Source organism: Polypterus senegalus, chromosome 4, assembly GCF_016835505.1.
Source record: "Polypterus senegalus isolate Bchr_013 chromosome 4, ASM1683550v1, whole genome shotgun sequence".
NCBI lineage: Eukaryota > Metazoa > Chordata > Cladistia > Polypteriformes > Polypteridae > Polypterus > Polypterus senegalus.
The window spans coordinates 139,265,721-139,286,962 of record NC_053157.1 but is presented as its reverse complement, the minus strand read 5'-3'; the positions used below and the strand labels follow the sequence as shown (position 1 = coordinate 139,286,962).

Below are 21,242 nucleotides of genomic sequence, written 5' to 3'. Positions count from 1 at the left end.
GCTACTGAAAGACCATTTTGGAGATGTAACTTCCCAGTGTAAAAGAACAGAAGGCTAAAAACAACTTTGTGATTACACAGGTACACACTGCTTTAGACTGAGATTATATTAATCCGTAAGTATGTTTCACTTCAACTGATCTAATTACACAAAAACTATACACTGTATAGGTTTGATAAATAAATCCTTATTTTTTTTTCTCCCCAAAGTATAAAGGTTACACTGCTATTTCAACCAATCTACCATAATTATTGGGCCAAATATTCTTATTTAGATGCTAGGTGATGAACAGTTCAATCCAGACTGGAGTTGAGAGGGCTTTGAAACAAGGCAGTTGTGTGTTCAGATAATGATCACAACTAAATAAAGCTACATATAGAGCTGGACATTATGTGTATAAACAGCAAGAGTCAAAATCAACATGCAAACCAATCTCAGGACTGTACAACATTTTTTTTATTCGAAACTACACTTAAAAATACTTTGGATTCTTGTTATAGAATGTCATAAGAATTAAGTGTTAAAATAATTCATACCTTAATTGTTTTGAATGCAGTACCAGTACAGTAAAATAATTTAATCCTCCATGCTAAGAAGCAAATATTTTATAATCAGCCATGTTCCTTTTATTTTTTTGGAAATGTGATGATGTCATTCAAACAGTTGATGCATTGCATTCACTTCAATAATGAAGAAAAGAGTGTTTATTAAGATACAATTAAGTAAAATTAATTTACATTTTAGTATGAATTACATCTTAAGAAATGGGGGAAAGCAATAAAACATCGACCTATAATAAGGATTCTAGTTCAAGAAGGGTTCAGTGCAATATGGAACAATATTTCAGCTTGACACAGCTATCTGCAGAAAAACCAGCTGCTGGGGCACATTCAAAAAGTTTATTGAATCCCAAACACAACTCAGACGACCCAATTTTATGCCGGTGCCAATCGGCTAATAAAAGAAATGCTCGAAAGACACATCCTTCTTATGAAGGCAGGACAGGATGGCTTTGTTATTAGCTGTTCCACCAAGATCCTTAGTTCTGTAAATAGTGTTCTGAAAAAGAATATAAAAATCAATAAATATCTAACAGAGAAAATCAAGATGTATCCAAGGGCTTAAAAAACATGAAGTCCTCATTTGTAATTATTTTTATATGTAGCATTAATCATTCACTTATATTGTAATAGCCATGATGAAAAATTCAACAAAGACGACCGTGGCCCTGTCTCAACCTTTCTGAGACATGTCAAATTAAAAATGTCCATTATTCTTTTCTTAAAATGGAACATTTTCTCAGTATAAACATCATATATTTTCAATGTTCACTGCGTCCAAGCTTTTTTGGAATTGAGGTTGTAAGCAAAAAATATGCACCAATCCATTACTGCAATGGATGTCTGCACATGCGCCAGAGTAATACAGAACAAACTACAAATTAAATGTTTTAATAGTCGTGCTTATACATGAAAACTTTAGTGCAACAGAGGAATGCAGATTAATTATACCTGTAAATAAATAAACTGTATTTACACATGCAGGAGGAAGAAGTAGTACATTTAATCAAAGTGCGTTTAAGTATTTAAGATTACTATCAAACCAGTTTCAAACCCTGAAAGTACTTTAAACTCCCAGAATAGCTGAGGTCAAACAATAATTCTCTTTTTTGATCAAAACATTTTAACACTAAACTAGATGGAATGTGCCTGTAGTGGAGGCACAACAAAACCTTTACAAGAAACAAGTAAACATGCATGTTCCAAACAGAATAAATTAAAAGCTCCCACCAGGCTGATATCTCTGCATTACAGAACTGTAATCTGCACAGGGGCAACAATATTTCAAAATAGCTAAATTCATAAAAGTATCTTACTAACTACATGAAAAAGGCTGGGTTTACCTTCAGTTAAAGCACTTCACACATCAATTACTTTGACCTTAAGGTATTTATGGCAAGTATTTTATTACATGTAAATGCAAACTCAACACAGTATATGGAATGTCACAAGAAAACATGTTGAAAAGGTAAAATATTTATCTTCTTTCTTATTAAACAGAGAGAGAAAACAAAATCAGCAGATTACTATACAGGGGTGGGAAAAAGTAGGTTTACAGTTGTGAACATATGTGACTGTCAATTTGAGCATTTATGAGTTTGTACCTAAGTGCACTGTGACATCCTTTTGAGTTAATAAAGCTACTATAATAATCAAAACTTGCATATCCTTTTCTATACGAACAACCGTAAACCTACTTTTGCCCACCTCTGTATAACAATGTAAGAATTTTTTTTACTAGGTCACTACTTCTGTTAAAGTAATCAATACTACCACATTATATGCAGAGCTGCGTTTTTGTATCTATGAATTGCTAATATACTGGGAAAACATAAAATCACAGCTATTTTGGCAAGTTGCACCTTACCGACAGTAAGGATTTCTCCTTGATGAATAGCGAAGGGTGAGGAATCTGTAGTAAATAAAAGGCTGTAGCAGGCTGCCTTGACCACTGAAATAATAACAAAAATGCATCTATAAAACACATTAGGCTTCACAAACACAAACATTAAAAAAAATCACATTTTTGTAGAGGAAATACAAGTTTCCATCAAACTCAAGTTTTAGGTAGCTTAAAAATGATAAATTAGCTAGTCTGACTAAAAATTACAGGAAACACCACAAATCAGTTCTAAACACATGAACCAAAGACAGCACTTCTACCTCCTAACTGTACTTTCTTCAACTAATTTACTAAATGGTTAAAAGGCATTGTTATGATTCTACTTGAGCTAGCAATATAACATGATACTGTTAAACCAATTCAGGGTTATGTGGACTTTAGGTTATTCTAGCAGCACTTTGTGCAAGGCCTCTGGACACAGCACCAGTCTATCAGAAGGCCTGCTCATGCATTTAAGCTGCCAGCTTGGAATCTCTAATAAAAGTAACCAGCACATCTTTTGGGACTTGGGAAGAAAACCAGAATATCTGGATGAAAACCCACAGAGACCTGCAGAGAACAGGACTTCGGGTTCAATGACTAAGCATGGGATTCAAAAGACAGTTTGCTGAATCCGTGAAACAGCAGCCTTATTCACTGAGTTTCCATTCTACCAAAACTATGTCATTCTATTAAACATTCTTAACCACTAGTTCCTAAATGGAAAAAACTAGTACTGAGAAACCATACAAAAAATATTATTAATTAAATAAATAATTTACCACTGTTCATTCAAGCTGGATTTTTTATTCTTATAACTTACCTGAACAACATGAAAACTGTTGCTGGCATTAAAAAAATTTCATTGCACGCAATAAACTTTAGGATATTCTGCTGGTTGGTGGCAAGTTTATCCAGGAGAGATCTAAGGAATGCCATACTCCCAGGACCAATTGACTAGATTTAAAAACAAAAAGGGTGTGTTAAATAACTATTATTAATAATTTCATATTTGTGGAATTACTGTGTCAGTAATGCTTAAAATTAATTTGTTTTGTTTTTATGGTGGGCAAAAGGACAGAAAAAACAGTACTCAGTAAGGATACAATTTTTTAATGTAAAATTATCCATCCATATTTCAAATCCATAAGTAGCCAACAAACCTGAATAGGCAAGATTCCTCAAACAATATAATAGCGTAACCAAAAAAGAAGAGCAACTAATTTCCAAATCACAATATTCACTTATTTCATGGAATGCAACACTAAAGGCAGCAACAGGAATGGGCAGGGAAAGGGTATTTACTGTGTCTTAATTTCAGTTTAAACAAAAAAATCTGGAACTTAGTGTTGATTACATTTTTAAATGAAATGTAATTTATAAGCTTAATAAAATTCTGATTATTTAGTCTATTGTAGAACTGATACATCCGCACTCAAGAATTTAATTAAACAAGGCAGATTCCGCTAGATAAAAAAACAATTATTTCAAAGTTTGCTGAAGATAACTCTTAATATGTACTGCACAGTTAGCACATATCTTCCTTCGATTATTCAGAATCTCATTTAGACAATTTGTAGTCCAGTCTTGCTTGTTTTTGAGAGAGGTTTTTAAAATTTTGTATTCCCTTAGCTCAGAATCTGGAATATTGTCTGCTCTACGCTGTATAGTCTAAAATATGTCCTTAAATGTTGTTATATATTTGACTAAGTCATATTTTAAATATAGTTTAGAAATAAATGGCTTAACTGTTATTTATATGATTCCTTTACTAGCAAGTATTATATAATGGTTCTGTACCATTTTACAGTAACTTGTACAATTTTTTAAAAAAAATTAACTTCTTTTAGGAGATGATCAGTGAAAATGAAATTTCACTACTCCAAAAAAAATTATTTTTGCAGATTATGTACAGTCTCCTCCACAATTTTGCACCCCTGGAAAAGATTAAGTAAAATGGGTTAAAGAAAAGAAGGAAAAAAAAATCACCGTTTGGTAAATTAGCTTAATGTTACTCTGGAAACCCAACCTTTAATTGAAGTAAATTTATTCTGACAAAAAATAATTCCTTATCAAGCAGTAAAAACCACAAACCACATAAGCCATAATTAATGGCACACCTAGAAATTCTTATGTAACTGAAGATTTTTTTTCATCTATATCTTTCCTTTTTTTTTGTGCTGAAACTTTCAAACAGTGATCCATGATTTCCTGTTTCAATATGACTGGACACATTCATCATGATGATATTCATTCATCAACAAGGGAATGGAAACAGAAGTCACATTTCAAATGAGAGAAAATTGCGTTGACCTTCATACATCTAGGAATTGCTTTAAAAATTGCTAAATTGTCTGAAAATGCCTATATGTACATTTAGGACAGTAATTAAAAAGTTGAAAATCTACCGGAACTACTACCAACTTGAATGGAAGAGGACCCAAGTTTATTTTGTCCCCATGCACAGTGAACATCATGTTAAGATAGGCAAAAAAAAAAAAAAAAAAAAAAAAAAATTCCTCAAAGATCACTTTTGGACAAATACAGAAAAAGGAAATATCCTGGGTCACCAAAACTATCAGACACCACCTCCATGCCAGTGGATACTATAGAAAGCATGCCAGAAAAAAGCCTTTCCTGTCATTCAACCACATATGTAAGCATCTGGAGTTTCTTATATGCTGCTGGACCTTTGACTGGAACCATTTTCTATGGACATACAAAACAATAATTGAGGTTTTTGGCAACAACACTCAAGTTGGGTTTAAAAAAAGATGGTTGTACTGAAGAGAAACCGATCACCATGGTCAGTTATGATGGACAATCTTTGACGTTGGGGGGAGATCTTTATTTTTCTCCAAAGGTCCTGGGAATCTTGTTTGGGTACAAGGCATTAAGGATTCCATGGAATACCAGAAGAGTTCAAATTTAAACCTGGCTTCCTCTACAAGACACTAAAATTGGATCATAGTTAGTGTGACAATGTGGGTTTGGCTCCACGCTTCCATCGCTATTCGGGAGCCCTTCAACCCAACACCGTTGATAATGTCACCGAGTTGAGCTAGTCAGTGGAGGCAATAACAACTGAGCAAGGGGATGGTAAAGATGTGCAAAGTGCTTTTATTAAAACAGTCAAACAAAAACAAAGTGTTCAATAAATAAAATGCAGTGTGTCCCAAAATCTTCATTAAATAAATAATCCATAAAAACACGTGGAGGTAAAAACAATCAATAGAAAATCTTCTTAAAACAACAAGGTTAAAACTTTCATCACGAAACAGTATTTAAAATCGATAACAAGCCCGGTGTCTTTCACTCCAGCGTCTCTCCTGCTTCACCCAACTGGGCCCCGCAACAAGTGAGATGCTCACTCTACAGCGGACCTTCTTTATTCCTGCTTCTGCTATTACTGCTACTGTCAGTCGCCTTCCCGATCCTTGGCTCCGGTCGACTCCCCTTGACAGTGACTTGGGAATCCCCTAACGACCAAAGCTCTCATGTTGGGGACACCACGTCCCAAGTCCCGACTCCTGCTACCTTCTGCGGAGAGTCCCGCGCCTTCTGGTCACTCCTGCCCTCCGAAGCAAACTCTGCGGGAGTGACCACAACCACTACTTCCCCCGGGTGTTGGCCAAACACCCAGGCTGCCTTCAGCTGCCTGCAAGCATTCTCTCGCTTCCTGCTTCACCGACTTGCGCTCGCCTCCTCACTGCTTCCTGCTCCAACCTCCGTTTACTTCTGTTCATTTTCTTTCCATTCTCTTTTTCCGATCTTTCTTTTCTTTTTCGTTTTTTTTCCTCCATCCAACTCGCGCTTTTTTTTATATAGCGAGGGGCCATAGCAGTTGCAGCACATTAGCCACAGGAACAATCACGGATGTGGGCAGTTCCTCACCTGTGCACTTGGTGAGAAACATCCACACCGCAGATCGCCCAATGGCTTGCTACAACCACTACGCCCCCTCATGAAGCCGCCTCGAGTGCAGTGATTATTTATTTAAAAAAACAAACTGGCCTTTGCACAGCGAGCTGTGGACCCATAACACCACAGTTAGATGTTCCAGGATTGATCTAAAGCATTTTTCCAAATGACCTGCGACTCTGATCTGGAGAGGTCTCAGATTCCCTGCTGTATATTCTTCAACCTTATAAGAGGTTACATGAAAAGACTCAGTGCTTTTATTGGCAAAGGAAAGTTGTACAAAGTATTAAATGCAGGAGTTCAACCAATTGTGGCATGTGTGGTTTTGTTAAAAATAATTATTTTTTGATGAGGATTTTTTTTTTCTGAGAATATATTCACTTCAGTTAAAGGTTGGATTTCCTTCATTTTTTCCAATGTGAGATAAATCTAAATTTACCAAATCTTTTTTTTTTTTACGTATATATTATATATAAACATTTATCTTTACCAATAATTGTGGAGGGGACTTTAATACTGTATTGTTAACAATGACATTCCTTAAAAACAAATTATGCAATCAACTGCTTACACAATATGTAACTGTATTAGTAATGATTACTTTCAAGGCATTATTAACTTTAATATAGGTTATCAATTGAGTTGTACTCCCTCTAAAAACAAAACTCCATTTACACACATATGAAAAAATGTAGAATGGATATTTAACATAGCATATTGCACCTGAAGGAGAATGCATTTGTTTATTCTTAAGAGTAAAATGAGTATGATGGTATTGATGCACCGTTATAACTACTAACTCAGATCAGTAGTCAAAATAATAGTAGTTAAAAAATACTTACGTCAAGCACCTTCTTTGTATACGTTGTAGCATGAAGCAATGAAAAAAGGAAGACTGGAAAAATGCTCACTGCAGTGTAGATTAAGGAGCCACATCAAAAATATATACTCAGCCTAGGAACCCTAATTTGTTAATCAATATAAAACTAGGAACTGTTGGTAGTTTGAAAAGCAAAGCAGACATTACTCCCTATGTAAACAGCAAAATTTTAAATATAGTACTTTCTGACATAACTTCAGGTGAATAGTTTTAAATTGTTAATTCCCCAATAAAGTAAATGAACAAAAGAAAATCTAGAGTTTTTCTAAACTAATCCTCTCAAACCTACTTAATATAGAGACTATCTTCTGCTTTGGGAGAAAGGCACCAGTCCATTATAGTGCATAGTACACATATTTATCGTGCACACTAGGAACAGCTTGGCATGATCAATTGACCTAATTTGCATGTCATGAACCCAGGTGGAAAAAACCCAGAATACCCAAATTTGGGGAAAGACAGAAATAAAGTGTAAACTCCATATGGACAACAACTGGTCTGGTATTTGAATCCACTAACCACTAGATGATGAAGCAGCAGCACTATCCTCAAATGCTGGGATAAATGTTGCTCAGGCCCTTTTGTAGAGTTTTTAGGAACCTAAGCAATAGGGATGTAGATAAAAACTATTTAATGGTTGGCGATTTGAGGTTCAAAACCAATTAAGAGAAAAAAGTCCCATCCCTTCCTAACCCCAATGACAATGTATTTTACAGAGAGAACAAAATTTTATCAAAAGCCTCCCTGTTAAATTTTGGGTTGATTTTATAAATTAAATTTGCATAACTGAATCAAAAGTGTTAACGCAAAGTAATCTCCAACATACTCTTATCCAATGGTCCTCCTCACTATTCACATTTCAACAACACGTACTAACAAAATTTTAATAAACAGAGCAAGTTTTTCCACACTAGCAATTGAACCTGTTAAAAAACAAATATAAAAGCAACACTGAGGTCATAGTCAAGAAGCGAGCAAAGTAGAGAGAAAGTGTATTTAGTGAGACTAAGATACCGGAGTGTGTACTTATAGGCACACAAAGAAATTTCAGAATGCTCTTGGATTCTGGATACAATATGGTGAGTACAATAAGGAATAATTTTTTTAACTGTTGTCGATGTCAGTGAGCCCTTGCAGCTTAACTATTATAAACTGATGGTGTTACTTGCAACTGGGCTGCTTAATTCATCTTAGAAATGTGATGGTTGGCTGGTGGAGGATTGAATGGTAGGCTGTTTCGATATTTTAGCTTTCACAAAATATAATTATTCAAGTTTTCAAAAAGGTGCATTTAAACCCAAAGTGTCTTGTGATCTTTGTTCATAATGGAGTGTGACAGTTGTGGCTTTCTGCATGTAAACTTCCAGTCCATGGGTGATTTTCATGTTGTTTTAATACTTTAGTTTTCTTTTATAGAGTAATTGGTTGTATTTTTTAAGACAGTGCATGTCGGGTATTGTGCCTTTGGTTATTCAGGTGTGCCAGAATTACTACATAATAAACTAAGTGTTTTTATATATGCAGTGTTTTTAGGCAGTGTGGTGTAGTGTTTGAGGCTTTGGACCTAGAAACTGAAACCCGGAGGTTGTGGGTTCAAATCCTACTACTGTGACTGTGTGAAGTTGAGCAATTCACTTCACCTGCCTGTGTTCCAACTGAGGAAAAAAATGTAATCAATTGCATCTCATATGATGTTAAGAGGCCTTAGATAAAAGCTTCAGTAAAAATTATATTATTGCAGTAGGTCACTGATGCAGTTTACTCTTGCTATATATATACATATATATATATATATACATATATATACATATATATATATACATATATATATATATACATATATATATATATATATATATATATATATACATATATATATATATATATATATACATATATATATATATATATATATATATATATATATATATATATATATATATATATATATATATATATATATATATATATACACACACAGACACACACTTGTCCATGAGGAAAATATTCTTGCACTAGATCAATTCCTGCTTTGTCCTGCTCTTCCTAGAGACTTGGCTTTTGTTAATGTTCATTTCAAAACACCATTTTACAGGAAAGTGTATTATTTTTAATTGAAATAGGTAATCATTACAAATATTTACAGAAGACCGAAATGAGGGCATTCGTATTTATGGCCGAGGCCCATAGAAAAATGATAGGGTAATGTTCTAGAAATTGACAAAACCAGCTGCTACATGCTGTATATGCAGCACAGCCAGCCAGAGAACAATACACTGTATAGAAGCAGTGAGAAAAGCATAGGAGAGGTAATCCTGGGAGGTATACCGGTTCATACCGAAAACAGTTTTTTATTTGTGTTATGAGATGGATATTTCTTATACTGCAACACCGGTTTAAATAGCCTAAACAACATTTTGAATGCAACACAGCGGGAAACTGTTTAAGGGGGCACCATTCTCACTGTTACACTGCTAAACATGCATGCAATGGAGTACATGCGTTAGTGGAGGTATTGACCGATAAAAATGGACAGAGAACATTCCGAAACTGAACCTATAGCAGACAATAAACTTGAACATGATGACACAGAAGAACTTTTTCCAAAAAAAGAAGCTGTGTCTGTTGTCTCTAGATACTTTGGTTTTAAAAGGCCGGATGTGGACCAAAGAACTATTTACTGCAAATGCCGTCGAGCTAAAGTTGTTGCCAGAGGCGGCAACACGAGCAGTTTGCTGCACCACCTTAACCGCAAACATGCTTTGGATTACCATGAATGTATGGAACTAAGATTGGCACCCTCCACGTCCTAAAGTCTAAATGCCTCTTTGGATGGTTGAAAATATGGTGAAATAGGTTATTCCTGGCCAGTCTACTGCAGTAATTGTGGTTAACATCCACTCATGCATGGGAAAAAATACAGTTGAATACCGTGATACCAGTATAATTTTGAAAAATACCGTGATATAGAATTTTGGTCATACCGCCCAGCACTAGGTAGAGGTACAGAGGTTACAGTCCCTCAGCGGTTTGCCTTCCTGTACTGATGTTGCAACCAATAAATGGCCACAAATTAGCAATAAGTAAAAAAAAATTAATAAAATATTGTGCTCACAGAGTTCCAGTCTACTGCCAGACAGCATTTTTTTAAAGTCACACTTCACACAGCTGGAACATTTTTTGTTTCTGATCTGTGTAGGAGATCCTGTTTAAAAACACTCCTCTCTGTCTTGTAACACAGTAATTTGTGGTTTATTTAACAATATTTTAGCAGAACTTGATGAGTTTGAGACACTTTGGGCATACAAATACAAATCTGACATGGGGTCAATATTACACATGTTTCTGATATTGCATGCTGCAGTTTAAACTAGGTCTTTATCAAAGCCCATTATATGAGGAATTTTATGACCTCTATACTCCATGGAAACAGGAGATTAAAAGGTTTTCTCAGACATCACTACAAATAAATGCGTGAGAGAAAATATTTTTTGTTGGAGTAATTCCTCAACCTATTTGAAATTGAGAAGATGGACTAGAAAGATTACATTCTTTTCAAATGTGGAAAAAAACATCCCTTTTTCATTTTGAACACGATCTCATCATTAAAAAATTGGGTATAATGTGGATATTTTATTAAAGCTTACAATTCACTTACTTATCTTACTGATAATGTTGCCGCTATGCTTTCTTAAGGGTAAAGTACTTTGGAGAATCTATTTTTGCAAAGGACTTTGAAGTGGCAACAATAACTACAGTGCAACTATATGGAATGGCAACCTGAATCAGTAAATTTATAAATACTTGGTGAACAGATGTGTTCCATGGGTAACTACAATATTTTGACATATTTCAGAAGTGAGAAAATACTGCAGAACAATGAAGTCTGGCAAAGGTAAATAAAGTTTTTGATGACTACAGTTGCACATTGCACAATAAATACTAGCATATTTCTTCCATTTCATGTTATAGTGTTTTCCAGAAGAGGACTTTGAGACTAGTAACAACAACTAAGATGCTGCCTGCCAATTTAGCATTAGTGACATTTATCAGCCTAGCCTGCATATTCAGGTTGTGTATCTGTGAAGTACTGTGTTCTGCTAAGCCAGTACCAAGTTATATTCAGTATGGCTGGATTGTCAGTCTGTAAAATGTGGGTGAATGGTTTAATCAAGTCTGCTGCTGTTAAAATAAAATGACTTCTTGCTTTTTTTCTTTGTTTAATAAAGATGAAATTAATGGAATCAAGAAGGAAACCTAGAGCAGGCATCCCTTCCATTTTACTGAGAAAGCACTTACTGCATGTTTGTGGGACTTTTGTTTTTTCCTGGATCATACATAGGTATGTGCTGCACTCCATTTTTGAAATCGTGTTAGTCTGTTCTAATTTAGTGCCTGTTTGTGAGACACCATGTTTGAAATGAAGTGTCAAAATTAGGATGTTTTCATGAACTGCCTACAGACATTTAATATTCTAAACCACATTTTAGTGTAAAATGGCTTTGTTGAATAAAGCCCACCATGCTTTAGATTACCCACACATAGGGAACTGTTGCATAACCAAGGGCTGATTATTTGCACATTTGCAGGCTCAGACTAGATTTTTCAAAGCAGATCAGGAAGGCAAGCCTAACACTTGCTGATTAGCAATCTGGTAAAACCTTTAAAAGACAGACCTTTCAAAATGTACATTTTAGTTCATATAGTTCATTTTCAATTTTAGGACGGATTCCCAAAATCTAACTTGTTAGGTTATGGTGAAAGAACTTGGTGAGCTTCTAAAAATATCTGTTCTACTTGTAACTCCACTGTTCCTACTTCCGGGCGCTGTGCAAGCAGCAGTCTTTTTACAGAAGCTCCGTATTTCTCACTGTTTTTCTATGCTTAAATATTAGTTACTAGTCTTATTTAAAATTAGACATGATCTGACTTCAAGCTTATTCCTGATAGTAGCCACTAGAAATAAGATAAATAGACTTTACATTTACAAAAGAACTACAATGTACACAAACCCATTCGCCAGCTTGTCCAAACTGCACTAAAAACAGGCTGCAAATCTGGATTGAGTCACGATGAGGACACAAATGCTACCCTAAGTCCGCATCACCTGAAACAGAGCCACTGAGAAAATGAAAGTGGGGTGTATTAAATAATCCCATAATCCGCTGCTTGCACTGCAGTTACATGTGCATAAGCAGCTCAGCTACACTTTACCTCAGGAGTGATTTGTTAATACAGGGAAAGGGCGCCAGGAAAAAGCAAAGTGAAAAGGTTTTAGAACCGGTCTGCCATCTATTGTAATCAGAAATGCTCAACCGCTGTAGAATAAAAATGGTTGAACCATCTGCGCTTATTGCGCTCTATGGACCATACACGTACAGGGCCATTTTGTGCTTTACGGAGAGCTGGCTTAAACCCCGATATACCTGACAATTTTTTTTATGAGGAATGGTGTAAAAAGGGGCATATTACAGTTAAAACTGCAGTTTGTAATAAAGACATTGAAATTCTGGCTGTCAGAATTCATCCACATTATTTGCCCAGGGAGATAAATTACATCATCCTTATTAATGTTTAAATTCCTCCTTCCGCAAATGTGGACTAAGCAATGGAAATTCACCCGTTACCAAAATTTTAATGATGACTCACTCCTACCCTGCAGTTATAACGTGGTGACTTCAACTATGTGAATCTGGAACAAATGACGACAAATTTCTACTCACGGAAATAACAAAATGGACCTGCTGTATTCCAATGTTAAAGATGCCTTTAAGTGTAATCTACTTGTCTCCTTTGGGGCAAATCTGACCACAACCTGATTCATCATATTCCCAGCTACAATCCTATCACTAGACAGCAAACTGTTACCACCAGAATGGTGAGGATATGGAGCCTGAAATGGTTCCAAATTATTGCTTCCAAATAACAAACTGGGAAATGATGTGCGAGTCAAATGAGGACAACATTGGGAAACACTGTCACTGGATATTCTAACTTCTGTGCTGACATAGTGGTAGCCACAAAGATAGTGTGTTGCTTTCCAAACAACAAACCCTGAATTACTAAGAAACTAAAAGGTCCCCTGAGAATAATATGGCATTCAAATCCTGTGACAAAGGGGCTCTGAAGTTTTTATAGCACGTGCTAAAGGAAAAGCTGAGTGAAGGAAAGGAAGCTTACAAATCTAAAATAGAAAACAAACTTGTACAGAATAACGAATTATGTCTGGAATGGACTGGATACAATTACTGGACTCAAGCAATCCAGGGCTCATGTGCTAGTAGGGGATGTGGACAAAGCGAACACACTGAACCAATTTTTTAACTCCTACTTCCACCTCCTTCCACTGACCAGTCTCCCCACACAATCCCTACTACATTAACAACTCCTACCATGTCAACTGGAATGGCCAGTGGCAAGTCCACCTCTGACCATCAGTGTGAACTGTCCATAACTGAAGACCAAGTAAGGAGACAACTGATGAAGCTACACAAAGGAAAAGCTGTGGAACCAGTCCTTGAGTTCTTAAGGTCTGTGCTGACCAACTTTGTGGTGCCTTCTGTCCCTAAGGCTTCAGGAAGTGCCCCTGCTATGGAAAACATCCTGCATTATTCTTGTTTCAACGAAAACAGATGCCTCTTCACCGAATGACCTTTGAGAGACTTGTCCTGGACTATGTGATTCCTCTTGTGGTAGACCACCTGGACCCACTGCAGCTGACCTATCAGACAAAGACTGGAGTAGAGGATGCAATTATCTCTTTGTTCCAAAAGTGTTACTCTCACCTGGACAAAGCAGGCAGCACTGTGAGGTAAAGCATTTTTGACTTCTCCAGCATCTTCAATACCATTCAGCCATCCCTGTTAAGGGGTAAATTCAGTCGATATGAAGGTGGATGAGCATATGGTGTCCTGGAAAATGGACTACCTGTCAGGCAGACTGCAGTTTATGAGACTCATAGACTGTGTTTCTGATACAGATGTGAGCAACACTGGAGCAGCACAAGGAACAGTCCTGTCTCCTTTTCTCTTCACTCTGTGCATCTCCAACTATAAATATAACACCAGGTCATACCACTTGCAGAAATTCTCAAGATGATTCTGCACTTATGAGGAGTACTGTTAAAGGGGATGAAACAGAATATACATTGGGGGAAATAATTATTTGATCCCCTGCTGAATTTGTAAGTTTGATGACTTACAAAGAAATGAACATTAATTTTATGGTAGGTTCATTTTAATGGAGAGAGACAGAATATCAAACAAAAATCCAGAAAAAATACATTTCATAAAAGTTATAAACTGATTTGCATGTCATTGAGTGAAATAAGTATTTGATCCCTTACAACCCAGCTAGAATTCTGGCTGCCATAGATTGGGTGTGTGCCCATGTGGTACACAGATTACAATCAATCAATCAATTACAGATACTCCCGATTTCAACTCATTATGTGTATAAAACACACCTGTCCAAAGAATCAATTTCTTCCATTCCAGCCTCTCCACCACCATGGGCAAGACCAAAGACCCATGGTCGTCAGAGACAAGACTGTAGACCTGTACAAGGCTGGAATGGGTTACAAGACCATCAGCAAGAAGCTTGCTGAAAAGGTGATAACTGCTGGAGCAATTATTTAGAAACAGAAGAAATATCAATCACCTTTGGTCTGGAGCTCCATTCAAGATCTTGTCTCATGGGAGTGAGGATGATCATGAGAAAGGTGAGGGAAAGCCCAAAATTAAATGGGAGGAGCTTAACGATCTGAAAGCAGTTGGGGCAGAATGGATTGAAATCTTGTAGCGCCAAGGTCCCCCCTGCACAAGAAGGCACATGTACAGGCCCGTCTTAAGTTTGCCAGTGAACCTCTGAATCATGCACTCCATGAGGCAAGATCTTGCTTGGAGCTCCAGACAGAGGGCGATCGATTGTCATATATTCTCTATAATTCTGTGATGGCCAGTGTGATTTTTTTATGCTGTGGTGTGCTGGGCTGGTATCATCATTTCAGGAGAGGCCTACCAAAACAACAAGCTAATGAAAAGGGCAGGCTCTTTTACAGGACATACTCAGAACTCCCTAGAGGCAGTAGCGAAGAAGAGAACTTACAGTTTAAAAAAAAAAAAGTGCTATTATGAACAATGCTGAACATTCTCTCTGTGACACATTAACACAGAGAACTTTCTGCCAACAAATTATTCTGCAAGTATATAAAGAAACACTACTGGCGCTCCTTTATACCAACAGCAACACATTTGCATGTCTCACAGCGTATGTGACAGACAAGTCCAAATTTTTCCTACTTTTGAATTTTTCTTTATAGTAACTTCAGTGTGTTTTCACACCAGTGTGTGTATATTTATTTATTTAAAGAGCTTCTGGAAAAAAAAAAACAAATTTCCCCCTGGGGAAAAGTCAAATTCTGTTTATCTAAAGTGGCCACTTAACTTTCCAAATTTCACCTTGAATAACATTTGTGCCATCAGAGTTTTAGGTGACCATTTGTGCCAAGGATGCTATATTGTAAAAGTTTATTCTTGTAGTCCTCAAGTGTGGGTACATATTTAAAGTATACATGTTCAAAGGATACTTGTGACTGGATAAGAGTTAACAAAGATTAAGGAATAGAGAAGGTAATGGCAGCTGTCTTCCAGCAAGGCTTGTGCAAAAAAAGCTCTGCTTAGTTGAAAATGAGGTAACCTTTGATGAAGCCGAAGTGCACTGGTGAGAGCATTGGCCAACAAGGCACGTTGATAAAAATTAGCAGCTTCTTGTAACCTGGAAATGTAACAAATGATAGTTCAAGTCAGTCTCTACTTTAAAAAAGTATTTTTATTACCAGGACAAGAACTTTAATAATACTAAAAACAGAATAGTTCAAAAAACAACTTAAAAAATTAAAATATGCCAACTGTGGTGATGTTGCATTAAAAAATGAACACAACTGTAACGATATACCGATAAACTAGTAATGGCTGGTCCTATCAAAACCATACAGGATAATTAGGGTTTTCACTCTTATAAATGTGTATTTCTTTTTTTACATCATAATATGAATAACTGGGAAATTCAGAGCAGATACTGTGCCTATTGAAAAGTATTCACTCCCTTAAAAGTTCAACATTTGTTTATTATAAAATACTGAATACTAGTGGATTTAATTTGTACCTTTTGACACTAATCAAAAGAAATACTTTTTAATGTCCACGTGAAAACAAATCTTGGCAAAGTGGTCTAAATTAATTATAAATTTAAAACACAACATAATTGACTACACAAGTATTCACCCCCTTCAAGTCAGTATTTAGTAGATGTACCTTTGGGAACAATTCCAGTCTTTAGTCTACTTGGACAGTTCTTGGACAGCTTTGCACATCAGGACAATACCACTTTTCTCCATTCTTCTCTGTTAAACTGTTAAAGCTCTGTCAGGTTGCAGGGGATCGTGCATAAACAGCCATTTTCAAGTCCAGATACAAATTCTCACTAGGACTGAAATCTGGACCCTGACTTGGCCACTCCAGGACCTTAACATGTGAAGTATCTGGCTTACGTAAAACGTAACATTTAGTCTGATGGCTAAAAAGCTTAAATGTGTTCTCATCAGATCACAGAACCTTTCTTCCAGGTGACTTCAGAATTTCCAATGTGCCTTCTGGGATGCTGAAGATGAGAGGTCATACTTCTTAATATTAAAAAAGTTTTCCGTTGAGTCTGTATTATTCAGACTTGACCTCTTCTTTCCACACTGCTTGCCCAATCATTACTCCTACTGCATACATCATCTCCCCGTACCACTCTAACACTTTTAGTGCTAGCTCAACCTTCAATGCAGTTGGTTATGATAGCAAGGCAGAAAAGCAAATTATCTATTCAAGGCGACTAAAAAAGAGCAGCAAGAGCTGATGATAAACATTGACAAAAAGAAAATGAACAAAAAAGAGCTGCATATAATAAAAATCAATAATAAATGAGAAACAGAAAAATATCCAGAACAATATGCGAACAGAAATGCAAAAAATCATTGCTTATGAAAAGTTAGAGGATAAAGTAATTCATAATATTGTTAACAGTCTGGAAAGGAAATTATCACTGAGGCAGTGTGTCCTAAAATGCCATGCAAATGGGGTTGCTCAGAGTGCTGTGGAGAGTGAAGGACAGAGGAGAAACAACTGCCACTCTTGTTGTTCGTCTGGTTTTTTTTTTTAGGCACCGTTTTTGTTTTTTTTTTTTCCACAAGTTTACAATGTCCAGTTAAGGTGGAAGAGCAATAGAACCTTGCCTGTGTGTTTTATTTCTCCCACCTGGAAAGGGACATTACAATATTGTTTGCGATGAGAAGTTAATGTAATTTCATTTTTTATTTACTTTTTATTACAGTTTACTTTAACTATGTTTATTATTCATTGGCATTTAAAGTAGACAGTTAAAGTGAAATACTCAAGTAACTGATTTTCTCTCTATGATAACTAAGGACCAAACCGTCTTCATCCCACACCATGTATACTCTTTTATATACCATCTCTTTACATAAATCACTTTGTCTAACAGAGGAGCACCTCAACGACGTTCGAGAGGCTCAGTTGTGAGGTACCGGGCCCCTTTGGTTGTCAAGCAAAAGGAGCAGGGGGTGGAACCCCCTAGTATGTTTTATAATACATATGTAAACAACTCATCATGACTTGTGCTTTTCGATCACCTTTTCACAGAGCTGCTTGGAGTGTTCCTTTTGTCTTCATTGTGTAGGTTAGGCTGCAATACTGACTCATCACAAGTTGGACCTTCCAGGAAAAGTGCAATTGTACTGCAATCAATTGAAACCCCTTAATTACAGACAGGTGCTCTCCTTTAAACTAATTATGAGACTTTTAAAACTACCTGGCTGCATGAGGAATGACTTGAGTGTGTTACATTGCAGAGTGAACACTAATGCAGTCAATTATTTTTTGTTTATTATTTGTAATTAATTTAATCTATTAGGATTGAAATTTAAATAATAATAATAAAATAAGAAAACTTACGAGGGGTGAATACTTTTTATAGACACTATGTATAATGAAAATTAAGCTGTACTATCTACTACTGCTTTTTTAATGTTTTATCATAATTTATATTAAATAAGAACACTTTGTTACAGTCCTATACAAAGGAGTGACATAAAAGAGTGAAACCTCAAATACAAATTTCAAAGGAGAGACAACCATCCAAGTGGTAGGTGAGGCGACAACAATTTATTTGGCAAGCATACTTTCAGTTGTGTGTGGTAGGTGACTCTATGTCACTCCTTTAATACGGTATTTATGTCACTCCTATGAAGTGTCACTCCTTCGATACAGACCCTTTGTTATGAAAGAGGTAAGAATACTTGCTTTTTCCAAAGCAGAAACTCCTGTACTCATCAGACAGATATTCCATGACAAGTCACCAGTCAGACTATAATTATGCTGCGTTTGTTGGTGATCAGACTGACTACATTAGATATACTGGTGAGGAATAGCATTTTGCTTTATATAAAATGTGTAACATTTGATTCCCTCCTCAAATATTGCTTGCCAACAACTTACTGGTAACTTTGTAGATACGGAGATATTTGCCATCACTAGATGGAACTGTACAATGCACAATAAATTAATAACATGCATACAATTTCTTTGCATTGCAAAAATCACACTACAAATAAACCACACACAGAATGTTTCTATTGAACAGAGGAAAAAAAAATAAAAATAATGTCAGCTTCTTTATATTAATAAATTTTACAGGGATAACACAAAAACTTGCAAAACAAATTGAATAATGTGATAATTTAATCAGTTTCAACAAAAGAAAAAACTGGATAACTTACCGAAGAATAGGAAGAATAAACAAAATGGAGCAATAGACCGTGAAAAGACGTGAAAGCCACATTGCTGTTTCTAACTTGTTGGCCATCAAAAATTGCTAGAATATAGAAACAAAAATTCTTTTTTCAGAACTGGAAATGTTTGAAGACAGATATTTCTATTAAACTGCTATCTTGATACTGAAAACTAATAAGACATATATATATATATATATATATATATATATATATATATATATATATATATATATATATATATATATATATATATATATATATAGTAATTAGATTCTTGCCCTTTGACTTGACTCATGTTTTACATCTATCTATTTGTTGCCATTATGTACAGGATGCCCATTAGTTTTAAACTGAACACTGCTGACTCAATTTATTTTTAAAGCAGTCATAGCAATAACAACTAACCTCCCAGATGCTAACGTGGAGCTACCCAGGTTTAGTACAGTTAGAGCGGACATAGATGCAAATAAGCGGAAAGGAGGAGGACTCACTCTCTATGTAAAGGTGGTGTAACTCTGGACATGTAAACATCAAAATCTCCACTTGCTACAGGGACATTGAACTGTTGGCCGTAGGTTTGTGTCTCTATTACTTGCCCAGAGAGTTTGGACACATCGTTGTTATTGTTTACATCCCTCCTCGGGCGGATGTGGAGATAGCGGGTGACATAATCCATTCTGCAGTTGCTAAATTACAAACACAGCACCCTGAGGCACTTCTGCTAATCACTGTACTTTCACCATGTGACGCTGGATAAAACATTACCTGCCTTCTCCCAGTATGTGGATTGTAACACCTGGGAAAATGGGACTACTGACCTACTGTATGCAAACGTTAAAGACGCATACAATACAGCGCCACCCCGCTGCCTGCGCTTGGGAAAGCAGATCATAACCTGGTTCTGCTTCAGCCTCGCTACAAACCAAGAGTGAGGGAGCTACCTACAACCACACGCTCATTCAGGAAGTGGTTCTCTGAGGCAGAGCAGGCTCTAAGAGACTGCTTTGGAACTACAGACTGGGATATTCTGCAGGGGTCACATAGTGAGAACATTGAGGAGTTTGTTGACTACACTACTGACTACATCAACTTCTGTATGGACATTGTAGTTCCAGCAAGAACAGTACGCTGCTATGCTAACAACAAGCCATGGATTACAAGTGACATCAAGGGCCTTTTGAACCAGAAGAAAAGGGCTTTTATAGGCAGGGATCAGCATGAGCTCAAGTGTATGCAGAAGGAACTCCGAGTCCAGCTCAGGGCGGTGAACGAGCAGTACAGGAGAAAGCTGGAGCAGAAGTTGCAGAATAACAGCATGAAGGAAGCGTAGGACGAGATGAAGATCATCACTGGCTGCAGCTCGAAGTGGGGTGCCACCATCGAGAGAGACGTGAAAACAGCAAACTAAATGAACAACTTCTTTAACAGGTTTGACCACCCTAACCCCCTCTCACCTTGGAGTACTGCACCCTCCACCCATCCTTCTGCTGATACCAGCATAGGACAGACATCCCCACCCACAATTACAGCAGCCCAGGTGAGCAGAGAGCTGAGAAGACTTTCTGTGATCATCAGAGGTGACTGTGTGCAGAGGGTGCAGACCTATAAATACCTGAGACTGCAGCTGGATGATAAATTGGACTGGACTGCCAATACTGATGCTCTGTGTAAGGGAGGACACAGCCGACTATACTTCCTTAGAAGACTAGCGTCCTTCAACATCTGCAATAAGATGCTGCAGATGTTCTATCAGATGGTTGTGGCGAGTGCCCTCTTCTGTGATGGGAAGGCAGCATAAAGAAGAAGGATGCCTGGACAAACTGGTGAGGAAGGCAGGCTCTATTGTAGGCACACAGCTGGACAGTTTGACATCCATGGCAGAGTGACGGGCACTGAGCAAGCTCTTGTTAATAATTGAAAATCCACTGAACAGTATCATCACCAGACAGAGGAGCAGCTTCAGCGACAGACTGCTGTCACTGTCCTGCTCCACCGACAGACTGAGGAGATTGTTCCTCCCTCACACTATGCAACTCTTCAATTCCACCCAGGGTTAAACGTTAACATTATACAAAGTTATTGTCTGCATTACCTGCATTTTTATCACTCTTTAATTAAATACTGTTTTTTATATATATATAT

General features: G+C 36.6%; 1 protein-coding gene across 2 annotated transcripts in view; it reads right to left on the bottom strand.

The window, feature by feature from the left end:
* Nucleotides 1–206: 206 nt before the first annotated feature.
* The window catches only part of tmem33 (transmembrane protein 33), a 42,402-nt gene continuing 21,366 nt past the window's right edge, over nt 207–21,242 (bottom strand). For both annotated transcript variants that reach the window (XM_039751362.1, XM_039751363.1), the window contains exons 3-8: nt 19,086–19,180; nt 15,831–16,018; nt 7,206–7,273; nt 3,266–3,399; nt 2,428–2,511; nt 207–1,059 (exon numbers count right to left, since the gene is read on the bottom strand). In XM_039751362.1, coding sequence (XP_039607296.1) covers nt 936–1,059; nt 2,428–2,511; nt 3,266–3,399; nt 7,206–7,273; nt 15,831–16,018; nt 19,086–19,180 — 693 coding nt within the window. In that variant the 3' untranslated portion in view covers nt 207–935. The remainder of the gene's footprint in view (nt 1,060–2,427; nt 2,512–3,265; nt 3,400–7,205; nt 7,274–15,830; nt 16,019–19,085; nt 19,181–21,242) is intronic.